This window comes from Tiliqua scincoides, chromosome 5 (genome assembly GCF_035046505.1).
Source record: "Tiliqua scincoides isolate rTilSci1 chromosome 5, rTilSci1.hap2, whole genome shotgun sequence".
NCBI classification, from domain to species: domain Eukaryota; kingdom Metazoa; phylum Chordata; class Lepidosauria; order Squamata; family Scincidae; genus Tiliqua; species Tiliqua scincoides.
Genome location: NC_089825.1, coordinates 32,511,995 through 32,534,864, shown reverse-complemented (window position 1 = coordinate 32,534,864; position 22,870 = coordinate 32,511,995). Strand labels below are relative to the sequence as shown.

The 22,870-nt window shown below is 42.2% G+C and overlaps 1 protein-coding gene across 1 annotated transcript in view; it reads left to right on the top strand.

The window, feature by feature from the left end:
- The window catches only part of AGMO (alkylglycerol monooxygenase), a 157,066-nt gene that overhangs the window by 53,168 nt on the left and 81,028 nt on the right, over window positions 1–22,870 (top strand). Inside the window, exons 4-8 of the mRNA XM_066629137.1 lie at window positions 2,193–2,296; window positions 5,040–5,135; window positions 18,523–18,589; window positions 20,287–20,352; window positions 20,647–20,726. Of these exons, the coding sequence (XP_066485234.1) occupies window positions 2,193–2,296; window positions 5,040–5,135; window positions 18,523–18,589; window positions 20,287–20,352; window positions 20,647–20,726 (413 nt within the window). The remainder of the gene's footprint in view (window positions 1–2,192; window positions 2,297–5,039; window positions 5,136–18,522; window positions 18,590–20,286; window positions 20,353–20,646; window positions 20,727–22,870) is intronic.

Here is a 22,870-nt window from a genome sequence, read left to right as displayed (position 1 = left end):
CTCCACTGCCCCCATCTCCCCCACCACCTTACCTTCCTTGGTGGAACATCTTGTACCAGAAAATATGAAGTTATTTGGTTGTCCTTAGCATATTCATCAGCATTTTAATTATTTCTAGCTGCCTTTTTGTTGTTGTTTTTCAAAAGTGAAAGATGAAATATTCTTTTTAAAATAAATGAAATAACTAAAGAAATATGGTAGGTACAGCATAAGGAGTTCAGGAGGAGTGTGAATTGCTGCCTCAGCTGTGTCTGGCGTCCACTTCTGCTGAATCAACACCTCACAGATCCATTTCCAAGGGTTTCCCAAAGTGTGATGTGATAATACACCTTAATATATTTCTTACAGTAATTTTTAGTGAGGTTTTCATTCTACTGCTATTAAGCATGAAACAAATCATCGCTTTCATTCTGTCAAGTGTGTGGCCTGAGCCAGAGGTTTTTCTCCACGGACTTTGAGAACCAGTGAATTAGTTCAAATTATTTTTTACCTGTTACTACGGCAGCTACATGTGGAGTACAGGTTGAGCCTCATAATTCACGTGGGTTCTGTTCCAAGCACTCACCTGGATGGCAAAAAACACACTGTAGCAAATCAATTTAAAAAACAAAGATTCTTTGCTCCCGTGATTTAAAAACAGCCTTGATGACCGTTGTGATGTAAGGTAAGAGTCATTAAGAAGACAATCCATCAATCAGTCGTCCTCCAGTGCTTCACTCAGTCCCTCCCTTCACCAATGCAAAGTGATCACCTTTCTTTCACGTGCTCAGGGGGAAGGAAGGGGTCGCCTGGAGAGAGATGGATTGTCAGCCAGCTGCCCTCTCTCTCTCTCTCTCTCTCTCTCTCTCTCTCATTAACGAGGCTATTGTTAAAGGACTGTTCAGTTTTTTAAACTGATTTTAAAGGGGTGCATTTTCCCCTTCTCCAGGGATCAGCACATTCCTTGTCATTTGCAGTGGCCATTCATGTTGAGTCAAATCCATGTATAAAAAATCCGTGTATAACATGGCTGGACCTGTATTTTATTTTTCTATTGATTATTAGTAAGTGGCCAGAGTTTTTATTCCATATTATTATAGGGTGCAGTAGTGTCGGTGCTGTTACTTTTTTCACAGCTACTATTGTAAAGCACAAAAAATCTATTGACATGAATATGTCCACAGTCTTGTGGTCCTGTCTACAAACTGCATGTATCAATTTGTTATACCCCTGATGCGGTCTGTTCACATGAACTATTCTCTCTAACCCAAAGGAAAAGAGTGTAGGGAAAGGGTGACAGGTAAGTGACCACTGTACCATTCTATCTGGAGCTTCAGTGTTACACGCAGTTCTATAATGGGATCCATTTGTACCATAGCTCAGGAGAGCCATGTGTGAGCCCACCCTAAAGGACTGTTGGGGAGGTGATGGAAAAGATTTTCCCTTGCCTCTCCCTAGCTTCCTGATCAACTCTTTGTTCACCATAGCATACAGTGCAGCCTATTTTGATACAACTGCATGCTATGGCAGGGAAAATGATAGCAATGGGTTGTCAATGACTTGTCTTATGAGTGGTTTTTCCATGGATTTTGGTGGGTCCTGAGTGGTGGGGTCCTTAAATGTCCCCCCAGCCACGTGTTTCCCATGTACCTTGAATGTGACATATGAATGTGCTTTGTTTGCATACCTCATCTTAAATCTTAAATCTGTGCCAGATATTATTCTTCATCTTCCCAAAGGCAATTTCAGCCATTTTTCATGTAACCCTTTGCATGGTTTAAACTCCATGTGTTGGGGGTGAGGGGAGAGCACCAATAAGTTCTGGCTGCACCCTGACACACTCCAGAAGCCCTATCCCATATGTAAATATAAGCAGTGGTTCTCAAACTGTGAACCATTGTTCCCTGGGGAGCTGCAAGAACCAGCCAGGGGAGCCACAGAATCGTTGTGAAAAGCCCACTGCCCTCTACAATGTGTAGGATTATAGCTCTAATGGGGAACTGTGGCCAATGGTGAGACGCGAATCAAAAGAGTTTGGGAACCACTGATCTAAAGTGTTCTGGAGCTCTCCCCGTATACAGCATTTGTTGCTGTAAGCAAACATGGGCAGTATTTAACCGCAGGATGGTAGTACATGAAAAAGTTTTTATAACAGGGGAAATTGATAAATTTGTTCTTATGAAGTGCTTCATGTGAAAATATTTATTTTTCAGAGATTAATTTTCTGTGGGCAGCACATCAAACACATCATAGCTCTGAGGATTATAATTTATTCACGGCATTAAGGCAATCTTTGGTGCAGAAGTATACATCATGGGTAAGTGGCACACAATAGAACAGTGTTCCACAAATGGAGTGCCATAGCTGAAAAGGCCATTTTTGTTGGTCACCATCTGGCTAACTTCGGAAGGCAGGCACGTAGAGAAGGGCTTTCAACCATTACCGTAATGCATGGCACACATTTGGGAAAAGGCAGTTCCTTAGGTATTCAATCCCAGCCTATATAGGGCTTTCAAAGTAAGCACCACAACTTTGAATTGTGTTTGGGAACATACCAGCAGCCCATGAAAATGTCTCCAAACTGTCAAGGTATGTTCCCTTTTCAATTAACAGTCTAGCACCCGTGTTTTGAACTTCTTGATGTTTCCAAGGCATTTTCAAAGACAGACACGCATAATCCGTTGCAGTGATCCACCTGTTGTGTTTGCAATGGATGTACCAGCCTCTGCTGGTGGAAGTGCATAATTCAGAAACCAATTGAACCTCCAGTGACAAAACCAGAGCAATCAACCCTCTCAAACTCCAGACCTGATCCTTTGCAGGACTTGAGGAGTAAACCCTCAATTGTTCACTAACAGTACATCTGTCTTGGCTGGATGAAGCTTCAGTTTATTAGCTTTTATCAAATTCACTACTGATCTCAGGAACTGGGTTAGCACTTTCTTAGCCTCACTTGAATCATATCAGAAGGAACAGAGTAGAATGTCATCAGCACTCTGATGGCACCTCACTGTGCATCCCTCACTTTGCCATTTCAAGCAAGTAAAGAGAGCGAGATTGAACCCTGTGGGAATCCACAGTGTAGAAACCATGAAGCTGAACCTTAGTTTCTGAGCAATTACACCTTCAAATAACATTAGATTGTACTCTAAGTACATCTGAGAATCTCAGCCAAGTTTGCAAAGGGTCTTAAGAACATAAGAACAGCCCCACTGGATCAGGCCATAGGCCAATCTGGTCCAGCTTCCTGTATCTCACAGCGGCCCACCAAATGCCCCAGGGAGCACACCTGATAACAAGACACCTGCGTGTGCCCTCCTTTGCATGTGACAGAACCCATTTCTAAAATCAGGAGGTTGCACATACACATCATGGCTTGTACCCCATAATGGATTTTTCCTCCAGAAACTTGTCCAATCCCCTTTTAAAGGCATCCAGGCCAAATGCCATCACCACATCCTGTGGCAAGGAGTTCCACAGACCAACCACATGCTGAGTAAAGAAATATTTTCTTTTGTCTGTCCTAACTCTCCCAACACTCAATTTTAGTGGATGTCTCCTGGTCTTAGTTTGCTTCTGAAAGATGAGCTGCTCCATTCATCTGCTTTCACTGTTGAAATGAAAGGAAAAACTTTGCAAGTTCTGAGCGTTATGGTATCAAAGTTCATGTGATCACAAGGAATTTTTGAATTGGGATATGAATGTTTATGTTGTGGAATGGGGATATAATTCAGTGGAAGAACACCTGCTTTTCCTGCAAAAAGTTCCAGGTTCAGTCCCTGACATCTTCATGTAGCAAGCCCCTAGTCTAAAAGCCTGGAGACCTGATGCCAGTTAGAGTAGATAATACTGAAGTATATGGACTACTTGTGGTCTGATTAAGCCAGCTTCCTATATATATTACAGTCTGTAGAAGACCTAGAGGGGATGCAAAGTACTAAGTTTTGCATGGCACCTAACTGTGCCCCCCAAGTGGCCCCTCCCCTTCAGAACCATTCAACCACCATTTGGTTCCCTTCAAAACCAAAATGGAGGACACACCTCCATTTTGCTCTACCAGCCTGAAATGGCTTCAGAGGGGAGGGGAGGAGCCACTTGCACGCTGTAGTGTGGCGCTGTGCAAAACTTAGTGCTTTGCACCCCCTCTAGCTGATTACTGATTACAGTGATAAAATGATAATGAAGGAGCAAAATTATAACTGATTTGAAACGTATTCTCCACGTCAAATGTTTGTGGCTTCCAAGGATAGGAAATCTGCCATTTTCAAATGAGCCAAGTTAAGGAGTAACGTTATTCATTCCACTTATTTCAAAATAATTGTATTGTGCCAAAATAGAAAATAATCAGGATTTCCACATCCTCTTTCCATTAGTTTCTGAACAAGTAGTATGATGTGAATCCTTCATATCCTGTTTTCCATATAATATAGTTCCAAATTCTTTGCTTAGAAAACTTTATGGTCCAAGTGCAGGTGAGTAGCCAAGTAAGACTTGGGTTACAAACCCAACCGTTGGCTTATTTTTCCCCTCTGGGAGTTCTTAGATGCTTACCTGATTACACTGAGTGGAGAAGAAGTTGGGACAAGTATTAAGGAATGCATCTCCAGTGCACTAGGAATTCATGCTAACTAAGCATTTTGGCTGGTTAGCACTTCTGTGGCATTAGTGCAATGAGGGAAACAATTGAGCAAAACAATTTAAAAAAATAAAAACATGGCAACCGCATTAGTTATAGCACATCTTTATCACCATTAGGTTTCAAGAAAGCATTTTTTCTTAATGTCAGAATATGATTGCATGTGTCTAATGACCACAATAGTAGTTGAGGGATTTGGACGGGGTTCATCCTTTCTGGCATCTTCCCTTCCTGTTGCAGTCTCAGGCATGTCATGAATGTATAACCTCTTTGAGTTTCCCATAATTCATTCATTAAATGGAGGAAAGGATATGCACTTCACGGAATGAATGAATTGGAGTTATTTCTGAATTCCTCTTTACTGGCTCTGTATTTGTAATACTTTGGTGCAATTTGGTCATTTTTCTTACTTATTTTTTTTCAGGTATTCTACTTACCAATGGCCCTCTTTATTCCTCCATCCGTGTATGCTGTTCATCTCCAGTTTAATCTCCTTTACCAATTCTGGATACACACAGAGGTAATTCAGGATTTTAAGCAATGTCTAAGCTGTGAGCCTGGAATACTGTCTTGAAAGTCTAATTGTTGATTTATTGTGTAAGAAAAGTCTTTCTCTGACTTCTTTAAAGAGAAACATATGCTCATTTTTATTCCTTATTTTAGAATATAGCTAAATTTATAAGTCGCAATGAAGCCAGTTGGTCTCAATTAGCTTACAAATATTTTGAACTGTAGGAAAAGAGAACTATGTACCATTTTAATACTATATTTTTTGCATTTTACACTTTATTAAAATGGCTGTAGCTCAGATAGACTGGTTTCATATCTAAGAAATATATTTCAAGAAAGTAATTGTGCTTCAGATTATTTGCAATAGTCTGAATTTTGTTACTGACTTCTACTTTTGAATTTATTGTCTCTATGTGTGAGTCTGTAAGTGTATAGTCTATTTTTTTGGTTAATAATTAGTCACTGTTATTTTGCCATTCTAGTAAACCAGTTTCTATTCATTATAGAAGGGTATACAAGTGAGTCCTCTTTTTATGGTATCAGTATATCAATAACTCTTTTTATGGTCACACCATTACTTTTGTTCATGAATGATGAATTTTCTTTGCCACTTTACAGAGCTATACTGCTAGAGCACAAGCTGCCAGGTCAATTAAAACCTTGGAACTTTCAGGATTTGGCTTTTTGTTCTAAATCCTGTAAGTTTAGGCAAACTGCTTTTCAGATTGTGCTATATACAAGGGCAACTCTACCATGAACAGGGTAAAAGTGCGAAACATAGTACAGAGTTCTTAAACTGTGGGTCCAATACCTACCAGTGGGTCGTGACCCAATCTTTGCTGGGTCACCAAACGTTTTAGGTTATGTGCATCATGGATTAAATAAGGGTTAAATACTACTGTGGGGGAGGGCAACACTGCTACCTAATCACCATTATAGTCACACCCCTTTGCATTTATAAATCAGGCAACAGTCTCTATGGCCTCTAAAAAGTTTGAGAAATTTGTGGGATACAAATTTGAACATCTCAAAACTTGCTATCCTCTAAATTGTTGTAGATCAATTGAAGGAAGAAGAGAGGACTCTTTTTCCTGACAAATTGAGGGAATTTTTACTCCATAACCAGAGAGGCCAGGATGCAGTGAATGGCTGTTGTGGGGCTGTTGACTGGAAAGCAGAGTGAAGAACCTCAAAGTGCCTCTAACTAGACCAGTGGTTCCCAAATTGTGAGCCGCATTTCCTGGGGAGCTGCAGAAATCAGTCAGGAGAGTGGCAGAATCCTTGCAAAAAAACCCACTGTTTGATACAATGTATATAGGATTGTAGCTCTAATGGGGAACCACATTTGATGGCCCAATAGGTCAAGGGAGCTACCAGTCGAAAAAGTTTGGAACCACTAACTAGCTAACAGTGGCCACAAGACAGAGTTTTTATAAAGAATATAGGTTTTTATTGAAAAAAAATATAGGAAAACATGGAAAAGGCAATGCAATTATAAGAACATAAGAACTGCCCCGCTGGATCAGGCCATAGGCCCATCTAGTCCAGCTTCCTGTATCTCACAGCGGCCCACCAAATGCCCCAGGGAGCACACCAGATAACAAGAGACCTCATCCTGGTGCCCTCCGTTGCATCTGGCATTATGACATAACCCATTTCTAAAATCAGGAGGTTGCGCATACACATCATGGCTTGTACCCCGTAATGGATTTTTCCTCCAGAAACTTGTCCAATCCCCTTTTAAAGGCATCCAGGCTAGATGCCATCACCATATCCTGTGGCAAGGAGTTCCACAGACCACTTATGAAACCATTTGGTAAGAGGTTTAGTGGTTGTGGATGAATGAGTTCCAGTCAGTCAGGTACAGATTAACATAAAAAGAGGGGAGGAAGAGAGCTGGGCTGAGTTTCCTCTGCCAAGGATGACCCAAACTGGAGGAAGATTAGGAGGACCCCAAAGAAGATTAGTAGGAGGTTTTTAATACAGGACCAGGGAATGGAGGTTTTAGAAAGGAGAAAGAGTTGTCAGAGTGTTGCAGGAAGGAGAGAGAGGGAAATTACCTATCCTTAGTTTGCTGGTATACATTGTCTGTTTGTGGAGCAAGGCCAGGCCAAGGAGAAATGAAAAAATGCGACCAGAAAGGTGTCCCTTGGGAGGCAGTTCCTCCAGAGATGGAGGCAACTACCACGGCTGGAGGCTTTCCAAATGGGGAAAGCCTTTTCGCCGTGGGCAGAGTGGAAGTCTCTTTTAGAGACGGCCAAAATCAGCAGAGTGGACACTCTCAGACTGGAAGGAAATGAAAACACTGAAGTTCTGCTTCTAGAGCTTCTAGAGTCTTTATGAAAAGTGGGATATATATAGTGGGCCTTCAGTGTTCATGGGGGATTTTGACCTCTCTGTGGATACCAAAATCCGTGGATAATGAAAAGCACTGAGGGCCAAGTTCGCAGCACCACAAGGAGTCATCTGGGATCTGGTTCGACCCCTCCAGAAGTCACACTGACCTTCCAGGCTCTTCAGAAGGCTTCCCAGATGTGACTGGAAGTCACTTTTGGTTCACGTCCATGACTTCTGGTTGCGTTGGGGAGGTGTTCTGAGACTGAGGAAGGTTCCATGGGCCTTCCTCAACCTCAGAACACCACCTGGATGTGACTGGAAGTGGATTCTAGTGAGGCACAGAAACAAGGAGACAAGGAGGGCCCACTGTACATTTTAAAATTTTACACACACACTCACACACGATTGTGAGTCTGTTAGTAATAATACATTTTACGTGTGTGTGTGTGTGTGTGTGTGTGTTTTAGTAATATTCCGTGCTTTTTATGCATTCTAGACAGAGTTATTTTCTTTCAAGTAGCCTATGTATTCCTGTAAGGAAGCCATTCAGAGTTCTGGGACTTGAGTACCCTAACCAGGCCTTCACATCCTGATTAGAGAGGCTCTGTTTTCAGATTTCCTGTGCATATTGCTTTGGCCTACTTGCTGTGCAGTTACACTTGGCCTTTTATGTACAATAGACCCCGGCTTTTAAAATATTATAAATCTGAAAGTTATACTACGCTGGTCTGCTAGTTATAAAAAGGAAAAAAAAAAGAGCACAATCACAATGGGCTGTTAGGATAAATAAAGCAGTTGTGCTTTTGATAAAGAAAAGAGTCCAGGTGTTATTGTGACAGAACTAAACCTAATTTTGTTCAGATGTTGCTGTCTGGCAGATGTGAACTGTATATTTATATTTAATTAAGTGTGCTTCCATTACAAACACACACACCTTTCTCATCTCAAGGCTACCTCTATTGCAACATTAAATCACGGATAACTACTCTGCATGAAAGTTCTCCGAAGGAAACCTTTACCTTAGATAAATGATGCTACCAGGTTTTTTTAAATTACTAATATAACCAAACACACACACACACACACACACACACACACACACACACACACACAAAAGCTATTTTGGAAATATATTAGGACATATATCAGTTGGAAAAGTTTCAATTATCTGTAAAGTAGTTTCTGTGTTATCTGAAAAAAAGAAAAAAAGTTCTTGTGTTAAAAGAAGGGGGCAGCTTGGACACAAGAGGAATCACCATAATGCTCAATAAAATCCTTTAACTCTGCTTCTACTGCTGGCTCTCAGCCAGGTGCACGTGTGCTATAGCATACCAGCCATTATCAGGAATGGGGGGCCCACATATGTGTGCTGCTATACTGGCAGCCAGCCTTCATGAGCTGCACACAGGCAGGGCTGGCGTCAGTGATGGGAACATGAACCCATCAGCCACGCCTCTCCCCCAGGACCCACCTGATCCCACAAAGGCACTGATGATGTGAGTCAGCCAACTTGTGCCACTGATGTCTTTGCCTCTGTGGTTCCCACTGGCTCCCATTGCCCTGTGCCCTACCCATTGGATTGTCTACTAGTCTAATAATAATAATAATAATAATAAAAACTAAACTACTGCAATCTGAGGAAAAAAGAGGGGAGACCCCAAAGCACTGTAATGATATGTTTATTATTATAAAATGAAATGTATTATAATAAAATGAAATTCTGAATCCTTGATATGTTTCAGGCTAGTGAACTCTTCCTCAGAACAAAGGTAGTTTTATCAAATGTTGAGAGAAATATAGAGGGTGACCCAAAAGTAGGTGGACAGTAGGTGGAATAAATGTTATCATTTACTGTCCACCTACCTTTGGGTTACCCTGTAGATTAGTTACTTTAAGACTCCTGGAGCTCAATCCTATCCTCCTCCGCCTCCCCCCGCCCCCGCTGGTGCAGCCATACCAAAAAGGAGCTTACTGTATCTAGTGTGGGAAGTGGGAGCAGACTGAGAGGTTTAGGAGGGAACAGGGGATCTAAATCCCCTTACCCTACCATAAGGCTTCGGCTCCACAGTGGTTCACCTTGGATCTGCACCAGCTCTTTATCTGGTGCAAGTCCAAGGAGAAAAAGGGGGCAGGAAGACTGCTGATGGAAGGGATAGGATCTGGTGTGTGACGTCACCAATGGATTCACCCCTCCTGCAGCCTCCCCTCCCTACTTAGTTTCGTCCCCACCTACCAGGTGGCAGGGTCTGATGATGTCCAGGAAGTGCTGCCGCCTCTTGTGGCAGGGCTCCCAAAATGGCCACCATTGGAGTGCTCTGCACACTGTCAGTGACCATTTTGCGATAGTTATGGGATCCCTCATAGGTTTGGGCTACTAGCTGTATAAACATAATTCTTTCCAGTGTAAGTAGAATGCATGAACTGTGGGATACTGAAGAACAACTCACTAAACGGTATTCATAAGATGAAAATGCATGAGATGTTCAGGATTTCACTGGAGGATTTTATAAGCAGAAAATCCTTTCAGTGGAGTATCCCTTTTTCCTTTTTTCCAGCTTTCTTTTAGGTTGTTGGTGTATTGGCTGGTGGGAGCAGGGATTAGGAACTGCCCAGGGCCTCAGCATCACTTCCTTTAGGAAGACTAGGAGCAGAGGGGACACCACTGAGCCCTGCCCAGTAGGCCATGGGGGGAGGGGCTGTCAGTACACTATGAGCCTAGGGCCTTGTCTTGTCTTGCCCTAGGGCCTAGTGTAACCTGGCAGCAGCACTAAACACAGAATATCTAGATCAGTGATTCGCAAACTTCTTAGCACCAGGAACCACTTTTTAAAATGACACTCTATTGGGACCCATCTAGCTTTCTCAGACTTAAAAAAAAAATGTTTCACCTTAACTGCTGCTCAAGTCTCTATTTTTATCCTTTTCACTGTGGGAGGCACCTTCTGGAGTGTTTGTTGAGCTCCATGTTCATCAAATTGGGACCATTCTGGTGATCTTGCATTCCCCTTTGTTTGGTCTTCTATAATAGCCAAGACATGCTCTGCCTATTCACAAGTCAAGTAAAAATACATCTGGAAGGTTGTAGCTCACCAACTGTGTCTCCCTAGCTGTTTGCCTAGCTCCTTAACTGTTGCCACAGAGTACTCACGACTACTCTCGTGCACGTGTGGCCCAGATTCTGTTTCCATAGGGCTCAATATATTTTCCTAGTCAGCTACCAGCTTACCAGTTTCACGACCCACCAATAATCAGGTTGCAACCCACTGGTGTGTCCTGACCCACAGTTTGGGAAACACTGATCTAGACCATGGAAAAATACTTCTAATATCATTGAAGGAAGATTATTTATTATATATATTTAATTGGGCCTGAAATGCTCTATGAGTTTTCTTATAAACAACCAAGTATTTAAATGAAATTGCTAAAAAAAATGTTATTAACTATTGCATACTTTTCCTACCAACTAGGGGCCCAATCCTATTTTCCAGCACCAGTACAGCCGCAGTGCAGCCCCAGGGAAAGGGAACAAATGTTCCCTTACCTTAAGGAGGCCTCTGTGACTGCCTCCCCACCACAGGATGAAGTGAATGCCCCTTTGGCACGGCTGCACCAACTAGAAAATTGGATAGGATTAGGCCCTAAGCTGATTCAAAATGGTATAGATTTAAGTATAAATGCCAAAGGGCCCAATCCTATCCAAATTTCCAGCACTGGTGCAACCGCAATGCATCCCTGAGGTGAGGGAACATATGTTCCCATACCTTGAGGAGGCCTTTGTGACTGCCTCCCCACCACAGGATGCACTGCATGCCCCATTGGTACAGCTGCACCGGCACAGGAAAATTGGATAGGATTGGACCCTAAATTAGCATCCTTGGGTGTGTCCAATGGGAAGCAGAATCTTCTGATTGAAAATAATGTTTGAAATGATCACATCAAATGCCATGTTCATGCAGTTCTTTGTTCGAATGGGGGAAGGAAAAACAAGCCTGAGTGACAACATTCTCCCTTCAAGATAATTTATTATAAACACATTTCTTAATACCTTTGTATTTATTGTATAAACAGTTTCTAACCCATACTATATCCATAAAAGCTATGCTTTCACCTCTTGATTCCTAGAGTCCAGCTATATCAGAAATTTAACCTCCTACGAATCACTTTATGATCCCAACAGTCCTGGTTCCTTTAGCTTGTTTTACTTCCTAACTAAAAATATTATTGTTTCACTGCTCAGTGTGGAAATTTGGCTACTTCCATATTACATGCTTGCTGGAGTAGAAAACTGCTTAATTAGATAGGAAAACAGTTGGCCATGAATAAATCAGGGTTTGCTGAGAATTTCAAAGTGTGAAACCGGACAGATAAGCACATATCCTAGGGTTTCTGCCTTTCCTTGGCTTCCCTGTAGAGAATTCACATGACAAATCTGGCCACCAGGTCCATCTGTAAAAATACATGGGTGGGTTGCCTAGAATTAACACAACAGCTTCGGCAGAGAAAGCAAATCATGCTTTTATTTTTATGTTTCCTCACCAGATGGTTTCAAATATGAATTTATATTCCAAAAGGGTTTTTTTTTTTTAAATTGTCTTGACTTTGGTGAAGTAGTTTTGTTTGGTTGGTAGGATCAGCCTTTTCAGAACCAGGTTATTCTTGTACAGTATTGTCACTTTTCAAAGAGGCTGATCCAGCCAAAGAAAATGCACTGTGGTTGAAAATCAGTCGTGTTTTCCTGGCATTTAAGTCTGTTCCACTTATAGTTTGCAAGCTGCGGAAGCACCATAGAGAATCGTAAGAAGCCTATATTTGTCCTTCTAGCTCAATACTGTCAACACCAGTAGTTCCCTACCCACAGAAGAACAGAAGGTGGTCCACAAACAACTGGCCCCAGCACTTGGCAGGCAACCGGGCATGACATCATGCCCTTGTAGCTTCATCAGTGCTTGTGTGGATCGTCCCACCTTCCTTTGTCTCTGACCAAAAGTTGAGGCATCCTGGCAGCCACTGATGATTGTGCAATGATGTTATTGCAGCATCACCATGTCATCCTGCCCCTGTGCGGTCAGTGTTCTCCAATGGATCCAAGTGTGAGCGCAGTGGTCCACAGGCACCGTAGGGAACCACTGGTCTAACACAGACTGTTAGTGCTCTTTCCAATTCCTACTTGAGATGTCAAAAATTGAACATGGGACTTTCTGCTTGCAAAGTCATGTGTTTCCCACAGACCCACAACTCATCTTCAAAATTGGCATCAAAGTACATCTCAGCATTTACCACAGTGCTGCTAAACATTTATAGTTGCAGCTGACATAACGCTTTGATTTTTACTTGATGTAGATCAGTAATTGAAACATCATGGTTTTATTCTTATGTCGTATCAGTGCTATGTTTCTAAGGACCCTAGATTAAATCCCTGCATTGGGGGCTTCACGTGGCACCCCTTGCATACCATTCGATGGCTCAGTGGATGCTACCATTGCCCACTGGTACTGTGGGCTCAGGGCTGGCTTTGATGCATAGGTCTTCAACGAGGTTCTGACCTGGTTGGTCCTTGCAACCAGGCTTGCCAGCTGCAGAATAAGGGCTGCAACATTTAAACAAATGCCATATTCAACTGTGGTTCCTTTGCAGTGTGTATCTTGCAAAACAGCTGAAGTAAGATTCATGGTGCAGTGGTGACAGGAGCAGTTGTTACTCAAGATGTAAAGTTTCCCTTAGGCTTCATGTCACAATTTTTTTCTCATTATTTGAACAAGAACTATATTCATGGGCTGCAGGTACCAAGTAATAATGATTTCCCTTGGTGCTGACAAACTCTGAAACCACAAGTTGAGGTGCATACATGCTACAAGAGAGATGGATGCAAAATAAGTCATCCATCCGTTCCCTCCACCCCACCACAAGATTTCATAACTCTGGCTAGGAAATGAGGCTTCTGTTTATTTCCCACTAAAATGGAGCATATGTATGCATGCATGTATTATATTGCAGCTTTTTTTCTGAAAAGGCATGTTCCATTTCTCTGCAGACTGCATTAGCAGCATTAATGCAAAAAATAAAGCAAATCAATCATTAAAAATCAGATAACAAAATGTAGCTGAATAATCAAATATTTCTTTAAGTTGAATATTTATATACCGTACTAGCTTGGGGCCAAATTGCCCTTAGGGACAACACCGTATCTTGACTACAAATATTGTAGTCTTGTTCTCTGTTCCTTTCCTAACGACCCCAGCATGGCAATTGCTATCTTCACAATTGCCACACACCGAGTCAACAGTTTCATTCAGGTGTCCACCACAACCCCCAAGATCTCTTATTGATAGCATTGAATCTTCTTTTGCCTTTGGTTGCCTGTCTACTCAATTTGGAGCACCTCACAATTTGCTTTGGTTTTTCCATCCTCAAAGTTTAGTCTCATCTGCAAACTTAACCACCTCGATGTATATCTCTAACTCCAGATTATTTATGAACAAGTTAAAATGTACCAGTCCCAATCTGTGTTCCTTCTAAGGCAGTGTTTCTCAAACTGTGGGTCGGGACCCACCAGATGGGTCACGAGCCAATTTCAGGTGGGTCCCCATTTATTTTAATATTTTATTTTTATTATATTAAACATGATGTTGCCATGGTATGTGACTGCATTTGGGGAAATGTTACAGACCTGTACTTCTAAGTGGCTACTATGTATATTTTTTTAACAATGATAGTAAATGGGACTTAATACTGGATAGGATTGCAGCCAAGGATTGTTAAAGAATTTCCTGCTTGTTGATGTCACTTCCACTCATGACATCACTTCCTGTGGGTCCTGACAGATTCTCATTCTAAAAAGTGGGTCCCAGTGCTAAATGTGTGAGAACCAGGGGGAACTGAGTAAGAGGCACTTTTTCAAGTGGGTGCTCCTCTTTTATTTAGCAGGGGGAGAGTAACTAGCCCTCCTCACCCCAGCAGTGTCTTTTTTAGGGGCCGCCTACTGGTGTTCTTTTGCATCTTTTTGTTGAAAAGCGGTGTATAAATACTGTTAATAATAATTAATAATAATAACCACTGTTTTAAGGTGTGTGGCCGCACGCCGGGCACCTCCTAGCTGAGCTCTGTGCAGCGTGGAGCTTGGCAACCTGAAAGTTTGTCAGTGTCATGATGATGTCATTGCCGAATGTCCAGAGACTCTGATGATGCTGCAGAACTGCCAAAGGGGGCCTCTGGTCCTAGTACAGATCCTTAAGGCACTCCATGTCTTTCTCACCAGTGAAAAAATTGCCTGTTTACTGTTTTCCTTCTTTCTTACTGTATCAGTCTGCTAGGTCTCTCTCTCTCTCTCTCTCTCTCTCTCTCTCTCTCTCTCTCTCTCTCTCTGTGTCATCCCTTTTGCACAATTCAGCTTGTCCCATGGTACTACTATTGAAATAAATTATACAAGTTGGTTGTTGCTAATTTCAATGGAACTTGGACGTAATGAACTTTTTATGGATTGAGGCCATTGTCCCAGTACATCAAAGTCCCCATGCATGAACATAGACATCCTCATGTGTATTTCTCATACAGATGCTATCCTGCATTTGTAAAAGGGTACTAGCAGGGGGGAAAAGCATACCTCTAGCACCCAAGAATGTGAGAGCACTGCCAAACAGATGTTCAGCACTGTCAGTTCTGTAAGTATCAATCACTTATTTGCATGGGACTGATTCCAGATAACCCCCTTCCAGCAGGTGGTCGCGGCTGACAGCATCAAAACTGTTTGCTGGCAGTGAATGGCAGCCCATTGCTATGCATGAAGATCTCTGGATTAGGTCCAGAACATAAAGTGAAACCCTTCAAAGGATTATTATAAGCAATGTTGGCGTGGATGAAAAAGCCTTAGAAGCATCTACTTTGATAAAATATGTCGTTCGAGCCCACTTCTAAGCTAAATGGAAACATAACTCATTCCATAGTAGTCCTCACATTGGGAACCTCGATATGATCTATTTTTACAAAACTATTTCAATATTTATTTTAAAAATAAATTGAAATGAAGTGGGCCAAAGCTAGGTGTGGTCTCTGCTGATTTTTCAGGTTTGAGGCTGTGGTTCAAGGAGAATTTTTTTTTTTAAACTTGATCAAATGAATTGAGTCGTCGTGTTTCACATGGCTTAAAGCAGTAGGATTCTTTTGCTTGGTCGATGATGGAAGCAGAGCAAACCCGAAAGAAGAAAGTTTTCTCACTCTTAGATGGCTTTTTGTGGCTAAAGGATATTTGTTGGCGTTTTGGGAACCCCAAATGTGAATGCATGTGTTGTCTTTGGCTTTTGAAAAATTAAAATAAATATTCAGTTTCAGTTATTGCCAGGCTTCTTGTTTCCCTTTTGGACATCACATGTGAACCTGCTCTGTGTAAATAAGATTATGGTTGAGAAGTGAGCATAACTAAGATTCCCAGTGAAAATTTAGTCAGTTTCTATTCTGTTGCAATTCAGCTGCTCTTACTCGTAGAGCAGTGTTCCTCAACTAGTTGTATGGGTCACACCAGTGGTATCTGAGGTGTTGTCTGGTGGTGCTACAGGATCCCTGCTGCCCAGCAGTGAGACCAGGAACACACACAAAAAACACAGTGGTAAGAGGCTTGGCTCAGTAGGTTGAGCTCATAGCATGTTTTTCCTTGCTCGAAAAAGCCCTCACGTCCACCCTGAGCCTCTTATTGGTGTTTGTCATGTTGCATCTAGCCTCCCAACCCAGAAGTAACTGGCAGTGATGAATAGGTGGACCACGTGAAGTGGTACAGTGGAGAACCTCTTCATAAATGACCTGGAGACAGGGTTGAGCAGTGAGGTGGCTAAATTTGCAGACAACACCAAACTTTTCCGAGTGGTGAAGACCAGAAGTGATTGTGAGGAGCTCCAGAAGGATCTCTCCAAACTGGCACAATGGGCAGCAAAATGGCAGATGCGTTTCAATGTAAGTAAGTGTAAAGTCATGCACATTGGGGCAAGATATCAAAACTTCACATATAGGCTAATGGGTTCTGAGCTGTCTGTGACAGATCAGGAGAGAGATCTTGGAGTGGTGGTGGACAGGTCGATGAAAGTGTCGCCCCAATGTGCAGCGGCAGTGAAGAAGGCCAATTCTATGCTTGGGATCATTAGAAAAGGTATTGAGAACAAAACGGCTAATATTATAATGCCGTTGTACAAATCGATGGTAAGGCCACACCTGGAGTATTTTGTCCAGTTCTGATCGCCACATCTCAATAAGGACATAGTGGAAATGGAAAAGGTGCAAAAGAGAGCGACTAAGATGATTACTGGGCTGGGGCACTTTCCTTATGAGGAAAGGCTACGGCGTTTGGGCCTGTTCAGCCTAGAAAAGAGACGCCTGAGGGGGGACATGCATGGGAAATTATGCATGGGAAGGATAATGTATAAAATTATGCATGGGAAGGATAAAGTGGATAGAGAGATGCTCTTTACACTCTCACTCAACAGCAGAACCAGGGGACATCCACTAAAATTGAGTGTTGGGAGAGTTAGGACAGACAAAAGAAAATATTTCTTTACTCAGCGTGTGGTTGGTATGTGGAACTCCTTGCCGCAGGATGTGGTGATGGCATCTGGCCTTTAAAAGGGGATTGGACAAGTTTCTGGAGGAAAAATCCATTATGGGTTACAAGCCATGATGTGTATGTGCAACCTCCTGATTTTAGAAATGGGTTATGTCAGAATGCCAATGCAAGGGAGGACACCAGGATGCAGGTCTCTTGTTATCTGGTGTGCTCCCTGGGGCATTTGGTGGGCCGCTGTGAGATACAGGAAGCTGGACTAGATGGGCCTATGGCCTGATCCAGTGGGGCTGTTCTTATGTTCTTAACAAATGTTGAGAAACACTGTCATAGAGTATCTTGATCCTGCTAAGCAAGACATCACAGGCAAGTCGTGTTCAGATCTCCACTTAGTGAAAAAAGCATGTTGGAGACCTTCAGCCAGTTCCTCTCTATCCGCCTAGCCTACTTCACAGAGTTGTTGTGAAGATAAAACAAGGTGGGAGAGACCTATGTAAGCAGCTACTTCCTAGGAGAAATAACAAGAGAATGATTTCTCACTGGTCCATCCCAGGGAAGTTCAAGAAAAATATACAACATATCAAGAATCTTACACATAGTCAAGAACCACATATGGCAGCATTGAAGCATCATTTTGGGATTTGTAGGTACCATTTATGCAGTGGCAATACAAGAGGGGGCGGGAGGTGGTCTACCCGGGGTACCAGGCTAAAAGGGGGTGATGCGTGGACATAAGTGTTCCATGGTTTTAAAGAGACTCCAGCACACAAGCAAAACTCTTTAGAACTCCATAGCGCACACGTGGTCACCTTGCTTGCCAGCAGACACTTGCTGAAGATTCTTAGAACTGTGGAGCTGTCACTGGCAGACACTTTCGTAAAGAGTATCCAGAAAGCATCTGCCAGCAAGCAACGTGGCCACGTGTGCTCTCCGGGGTTCTTTGGAGTTCGAAAGAGTCTTGCTTGCTGGAGACTCATTAAAACTAGGGAGCGCACATGTGGCCACTTGCTGGAGGCACTTTAATTAAACATCTGCTAGCAAGCGTTCCTGAGTTCTAAAGAAGGGAGAACCCAGAAGTGATGTGACATGATGACATCATGTGGTATGGTGACATGGTCTCTGCCCTAGGTGCCCCTGCCCCTAGTTATGCAGCTTCATTTATGAAAAGCTAAACAATAATATTCGTTTTACTTCCAAACCAGTGGAATGTTTTTGCAAGGCGTGGCCTTCAATTTCTAGGAGAAGTTCTTTCTTTTTGAGTTTGGAATTTCAGCTTCATTGATGAATATATGTTGTAGATACAACAAGATTTTTCTGAATGAATACTGAATATACAATATCGTCAGTCTCCTCCTACCTTTTGCTTGAAAAAGGTATTTTGTGAAAAGCTATATCGATTAGCTATTTAATATTAAGCTTTAGCCCTTCTAATTTTGTTTCCTTCTTCTCTGCTGTTTTTATTTGTTTTCATTCAATTCAAGTTCATCGTCATTAACAAGAGCATTATTTTCTTTTAAAGACTATTCACAACCTTGGTCCTTTGGAGTTCATTCTCAATACGCCTAGTCATCATAGAGTTCATCATGGTAAGCAGTATTACATCTTCTGTTCATGTGTGCAGCATTCTTTCTTTGATATGATCTGGACTGCATGCACATTGCTTACCCTGGCTTTTCTCTACAACTCCCCTCCTTTGTTCACTCACTTTTTATGAAGCTTCCACATGGTGTCATTGGCAGATGGTTGCATTCCATTGTATTCAGTGTTGTACTATTTTTTTTCCAAACATGGGGCGTATGTGGTGGTTTTTATTTATTTATTTATTTATTTATTTATTTATTTATTTATGCTATAAAACCCAAGTGCAGCACCAACTATTAGGACTTGTAAGGGCAACTGTCCTTTAAATTGAAAATCTCCAGTTTTCAATTTTCACCCATTTGATTTTAACCAGGACAATGCAGATGGGGGATTACTGTCAAGTCACTCCTTATTTTGTCAGGTTTTGTCTCTTATAGTCTGTCTGTCTCTCTGTTTGTCTGTCTGTAATTACTGGTTTATTTCTATTATTTTATTTCTTTACTTTTTTATGGTATGAAAGCTTAGATAGATAGATAGATAGATAGATAGATAGATAGATAGATAGATAGATAGATAGATAGATAGATAGATAGATAGATAGATAGATAGATAGATAGGAAGGAAGGAAGGAGGGTGGGTGGGTGGGTGGGTGGGTGGGTGAACCATCAAGGCATGGTTCAGATAAGCCTGTGTTCCCATGTAATTGAGTGACAGCACCCAGGTGTGAGGACAAGGGGTTAGATGTATGTACTCATGGTGTATTCACACCTTGTGAGGCCAGGCTGTTCAGCCAAGTATTGTCTTCAAACTGCCTAAGGACTGATTTAAAAGTTTACCAACATTTTAGCAAAAAAAAAAAAAAAAAGTCACAGTAGCCAGAGGTATTTCCATAATCAATTTAAATCAGCCCAAAGACTTAACCAGCACTGGCTCAGCCAGGCCACATGGTCCACACTGTATCCTGTGTTGGTTAGGAGCAGGCTGGAGGTGTCCTCAGAGTTAAGGAGACATCAATCCCCTTACCTCTTGTAAGGCCCCAGACTGTGCAGTAGGGCTACTCAGTTCTGCTCCAGATCTGCCCCAATTGCTTGAGCAAGTCCAAGAAGCGCCTTGTTGGGCTTTCAGATCCAGGAGGGGAATAGGATACAGCCTTTGCTGGCACTGCCAATTCTGTTCCCCTCCTGGGCCTGAACTGTCCCTTCTCCGCCCTCCCACCACCCCATTACATACACTCCCCCTGCCCCTGCACTGCGTGATGGGAGCTAACCTGTTCCATTGGATACTGCTCCTGGATTCCACACTGGCAGCATGGCTCAGGCCTTCCTGCCGATGCTGCTTTCTCTCCAGGTGCCACAAGCATGCTTTAGGCACATTTGTGACACATTAGGCCAGTGCAGCAATCGCTGCTCCAGTGCTACCGAATAGGATTACACTGTGAAAAGTTAAGTTTTGGTCACATGGCCAAAGACCAGCAGTGAGGTCAAAGTGAAAAAACTCTTTTGAAAGGCCACAATATGGTAATGATGAGAATGAGCTAGAATGTCACAAAGGTATGAGAGATTCTTAGGACTATGATATATGGTAAGATTCGTGTTAGAATATACATGAAGAGCTACCAATGCTTTGGGAAAATGCTACCGAAATTCAGAATATTTTTGAGTCTGGTTAACAGTTTATTTCAAATATTTTTTTATTCCTATAGGCAGAAATCCATATTGTATTGACAAAAATTATGGTGGTGCCTTGATTATCTGGGACAGAATTTTTGGTAAGTGTAACGAATTACTTTCCCCCAAATCAATGTTCAACAAGTCAGTCAGTGGCTACTGTCAGTCATGATGTGTGAGATGCCCCCAAATTCAGAAACAATAAATCTCTGAGTAGCAATTGCAGGGGAGCAGCAGCAAGAGAGGCGTATGCCTTCATCTACTGCTTGCAGTCTTTCCTACTGGTTGTCTCCTTTGGGGAAGCAGGATGCTGGACTAAACGATATGAGCAGCTCAGCTGTTCTTATATTGATGTTGCATACAGAGATTTTATTCTCCATCTTCCTTCATTGCAGGGACATTTGCTGCAGAAAATGAGAAAGTTGTGTATGGTCTAACACACCCAATAAACACCTTTGAGCTTTTCAAGGTCCAGGTACTCCTTTCTGAATTCGATTTTGCATAGCTGTTTGTATGTTTTAATTTGAAGGTGAAGTTAATGAAATTTCTCTGAGTTGCAGATGGCTTCTGTTGTTTTCATTTGGTTATCTTTGGTTCATTTCCAAAGATAAGATTTAGGCTGATTTTAGTCAGCCTCTTGGAAAAATATTGTTGAGCCTCAGGTATTGTTTATTTTCTCACTCACAGAACAAAGCGCCCTTTTATGAAATTGTATATTGATCCTTTCAATAAAAATGTAATATCTAAGCCCTGATCATGGACAAACTTTTCATGTTATCACTGTAATCTAATCTGCCTGTCTAAAATTACCCCATAACCAATCTGCCACACTTTACCAAAAAAGGCGATGAACACCATATTTCAGTGGCAAATAGTCATGACTGCTACTGGTTGTAATATACTAAACAGAAACTCTCTACTGGGTTGTTCATTTAAATATAACTGATTTTACATAGCTTAAGGACAAAATGAATTCATACTAGATGCAAACATTTATGCCAGCAATATTAAATTATAATGTTTCAACAATACATTATTATGTTATACTAATAATTCCTTTATGTGCATGAAGTGCTCCAATTAAAGGAGCACCAGTTGAAGAACACATAAAGATGCCCTCTTCTGCACAGACATGCCGAAGCACACGTACTATGTTCTCCTTTATGAACTCACAGGTTTCTGAATGGGACAGAAATGTATACAGACGTACGAGGAGCCCTGTTGGATCAGGACAAAGATCTATCCTAGCATCCTCTTTCCCATAATAACCAGCTAGATGTCTCTGGGAAGTTGGGACAAAAAAGGCAAAGTCCCACCTGTCCAAAATGATTATGGGCACAATCCTAACCTACTTTCCAGTACCAACATAAGGGCCATGCAGCTCCAAGGTAAGGGAACAAGCACCCCTTATTTTGAGCGGCCTCCGTGAGTGCTACCCAACTGCAGGATGCAGCAGTTGAAAAGTCGCTATGCCAGCGTTGGAAAGTTGGTTATGACTTGGGCCTAAGCCAATCACCTTCCACCCAGAGATGGAATCTACAGGGGCCAAAAGTAGCCAATGAAAAACATGCATTCAAAGTTCCAAGGGGACTAAGGGGGAAAAGAGCAGGATAAAAAGGCAGTAAAAAGAAATTTGAAGGAATTGGAGTTGGACATTTAAGTTGGAATAAATGTGGGACTTCGTCTTTGAGAAAGATGGTTAGGAGCTGGAGTCAGGGAGGTTTATAGCTACCAGAGACTATGGGCCCAATCCTATTCAACTTTCCAGCACCGGTGCAGCCACAGTGCAGCCCCAAGGTAAGGGAACAAATGTTCCCATTCTTTGAGGAGGCATCTGTGATTACCTTCCCACCACAGGATGCAGTGCACACCCCATTGGCATGGCTGCACTGGCACTAGAAAATTGGATAGGATTTGACCCTGTGTCTTCCATTGGGGTTGGTATTTACTGGAAGTTCATTGAAGTTCCATTGGAGTTGGTATTTAGTGGTTCAGAGATCATGACTCTGGGTGATCTGTCAATATGTAAAAGGGCAGAACAGAGTGAGAATGATTTGTTTTCAATGAAAGAAAATTGTACCCTGTAGTCTCTGTGGGGGGGGGGGGGGAATGGAAGCCCTGCCAGATCTATACTTCCAGCATAATAATGTCTAACCAAAGCCAGTAGCTTTGGTGAAATGGAAAGCCTGGCAGAAAAAGCAAAGTGAGGACTCTGAATTTATATCCCCTTAATCAGAAGCTCCCAATCTCACTTCAGAGGTCAAATTATAATGATATACAGGTGCAGCCTATTTATCCATGGATTTTTTTTATCTGCGGATTTGTCTCAAATCTGGGGTGGGTGTGCTGAAAGTCACACACACCTTTGCCTCCTTTGCCCTGCACTAGCCTCTCACTCCATTTCCAGGCAGCCCAAAACACTGAAAAAAGGCTCTGCCTCGCCCAGGCAGGGAATAGCCCTGAAGCCATGGAAGAGGTTCCCCTTTCGAAGGAACAGTAACATTCCTGGAGCCCCTGAGCCAGCAAAGAGGCTAAAGAGGGGGGCAGAAAACCTTGTGTAACCAGAACACGTGCAGCAAGGTGGAGCGCTCTCTCTCTCTCTCTCTCTCTCTCTCTCTC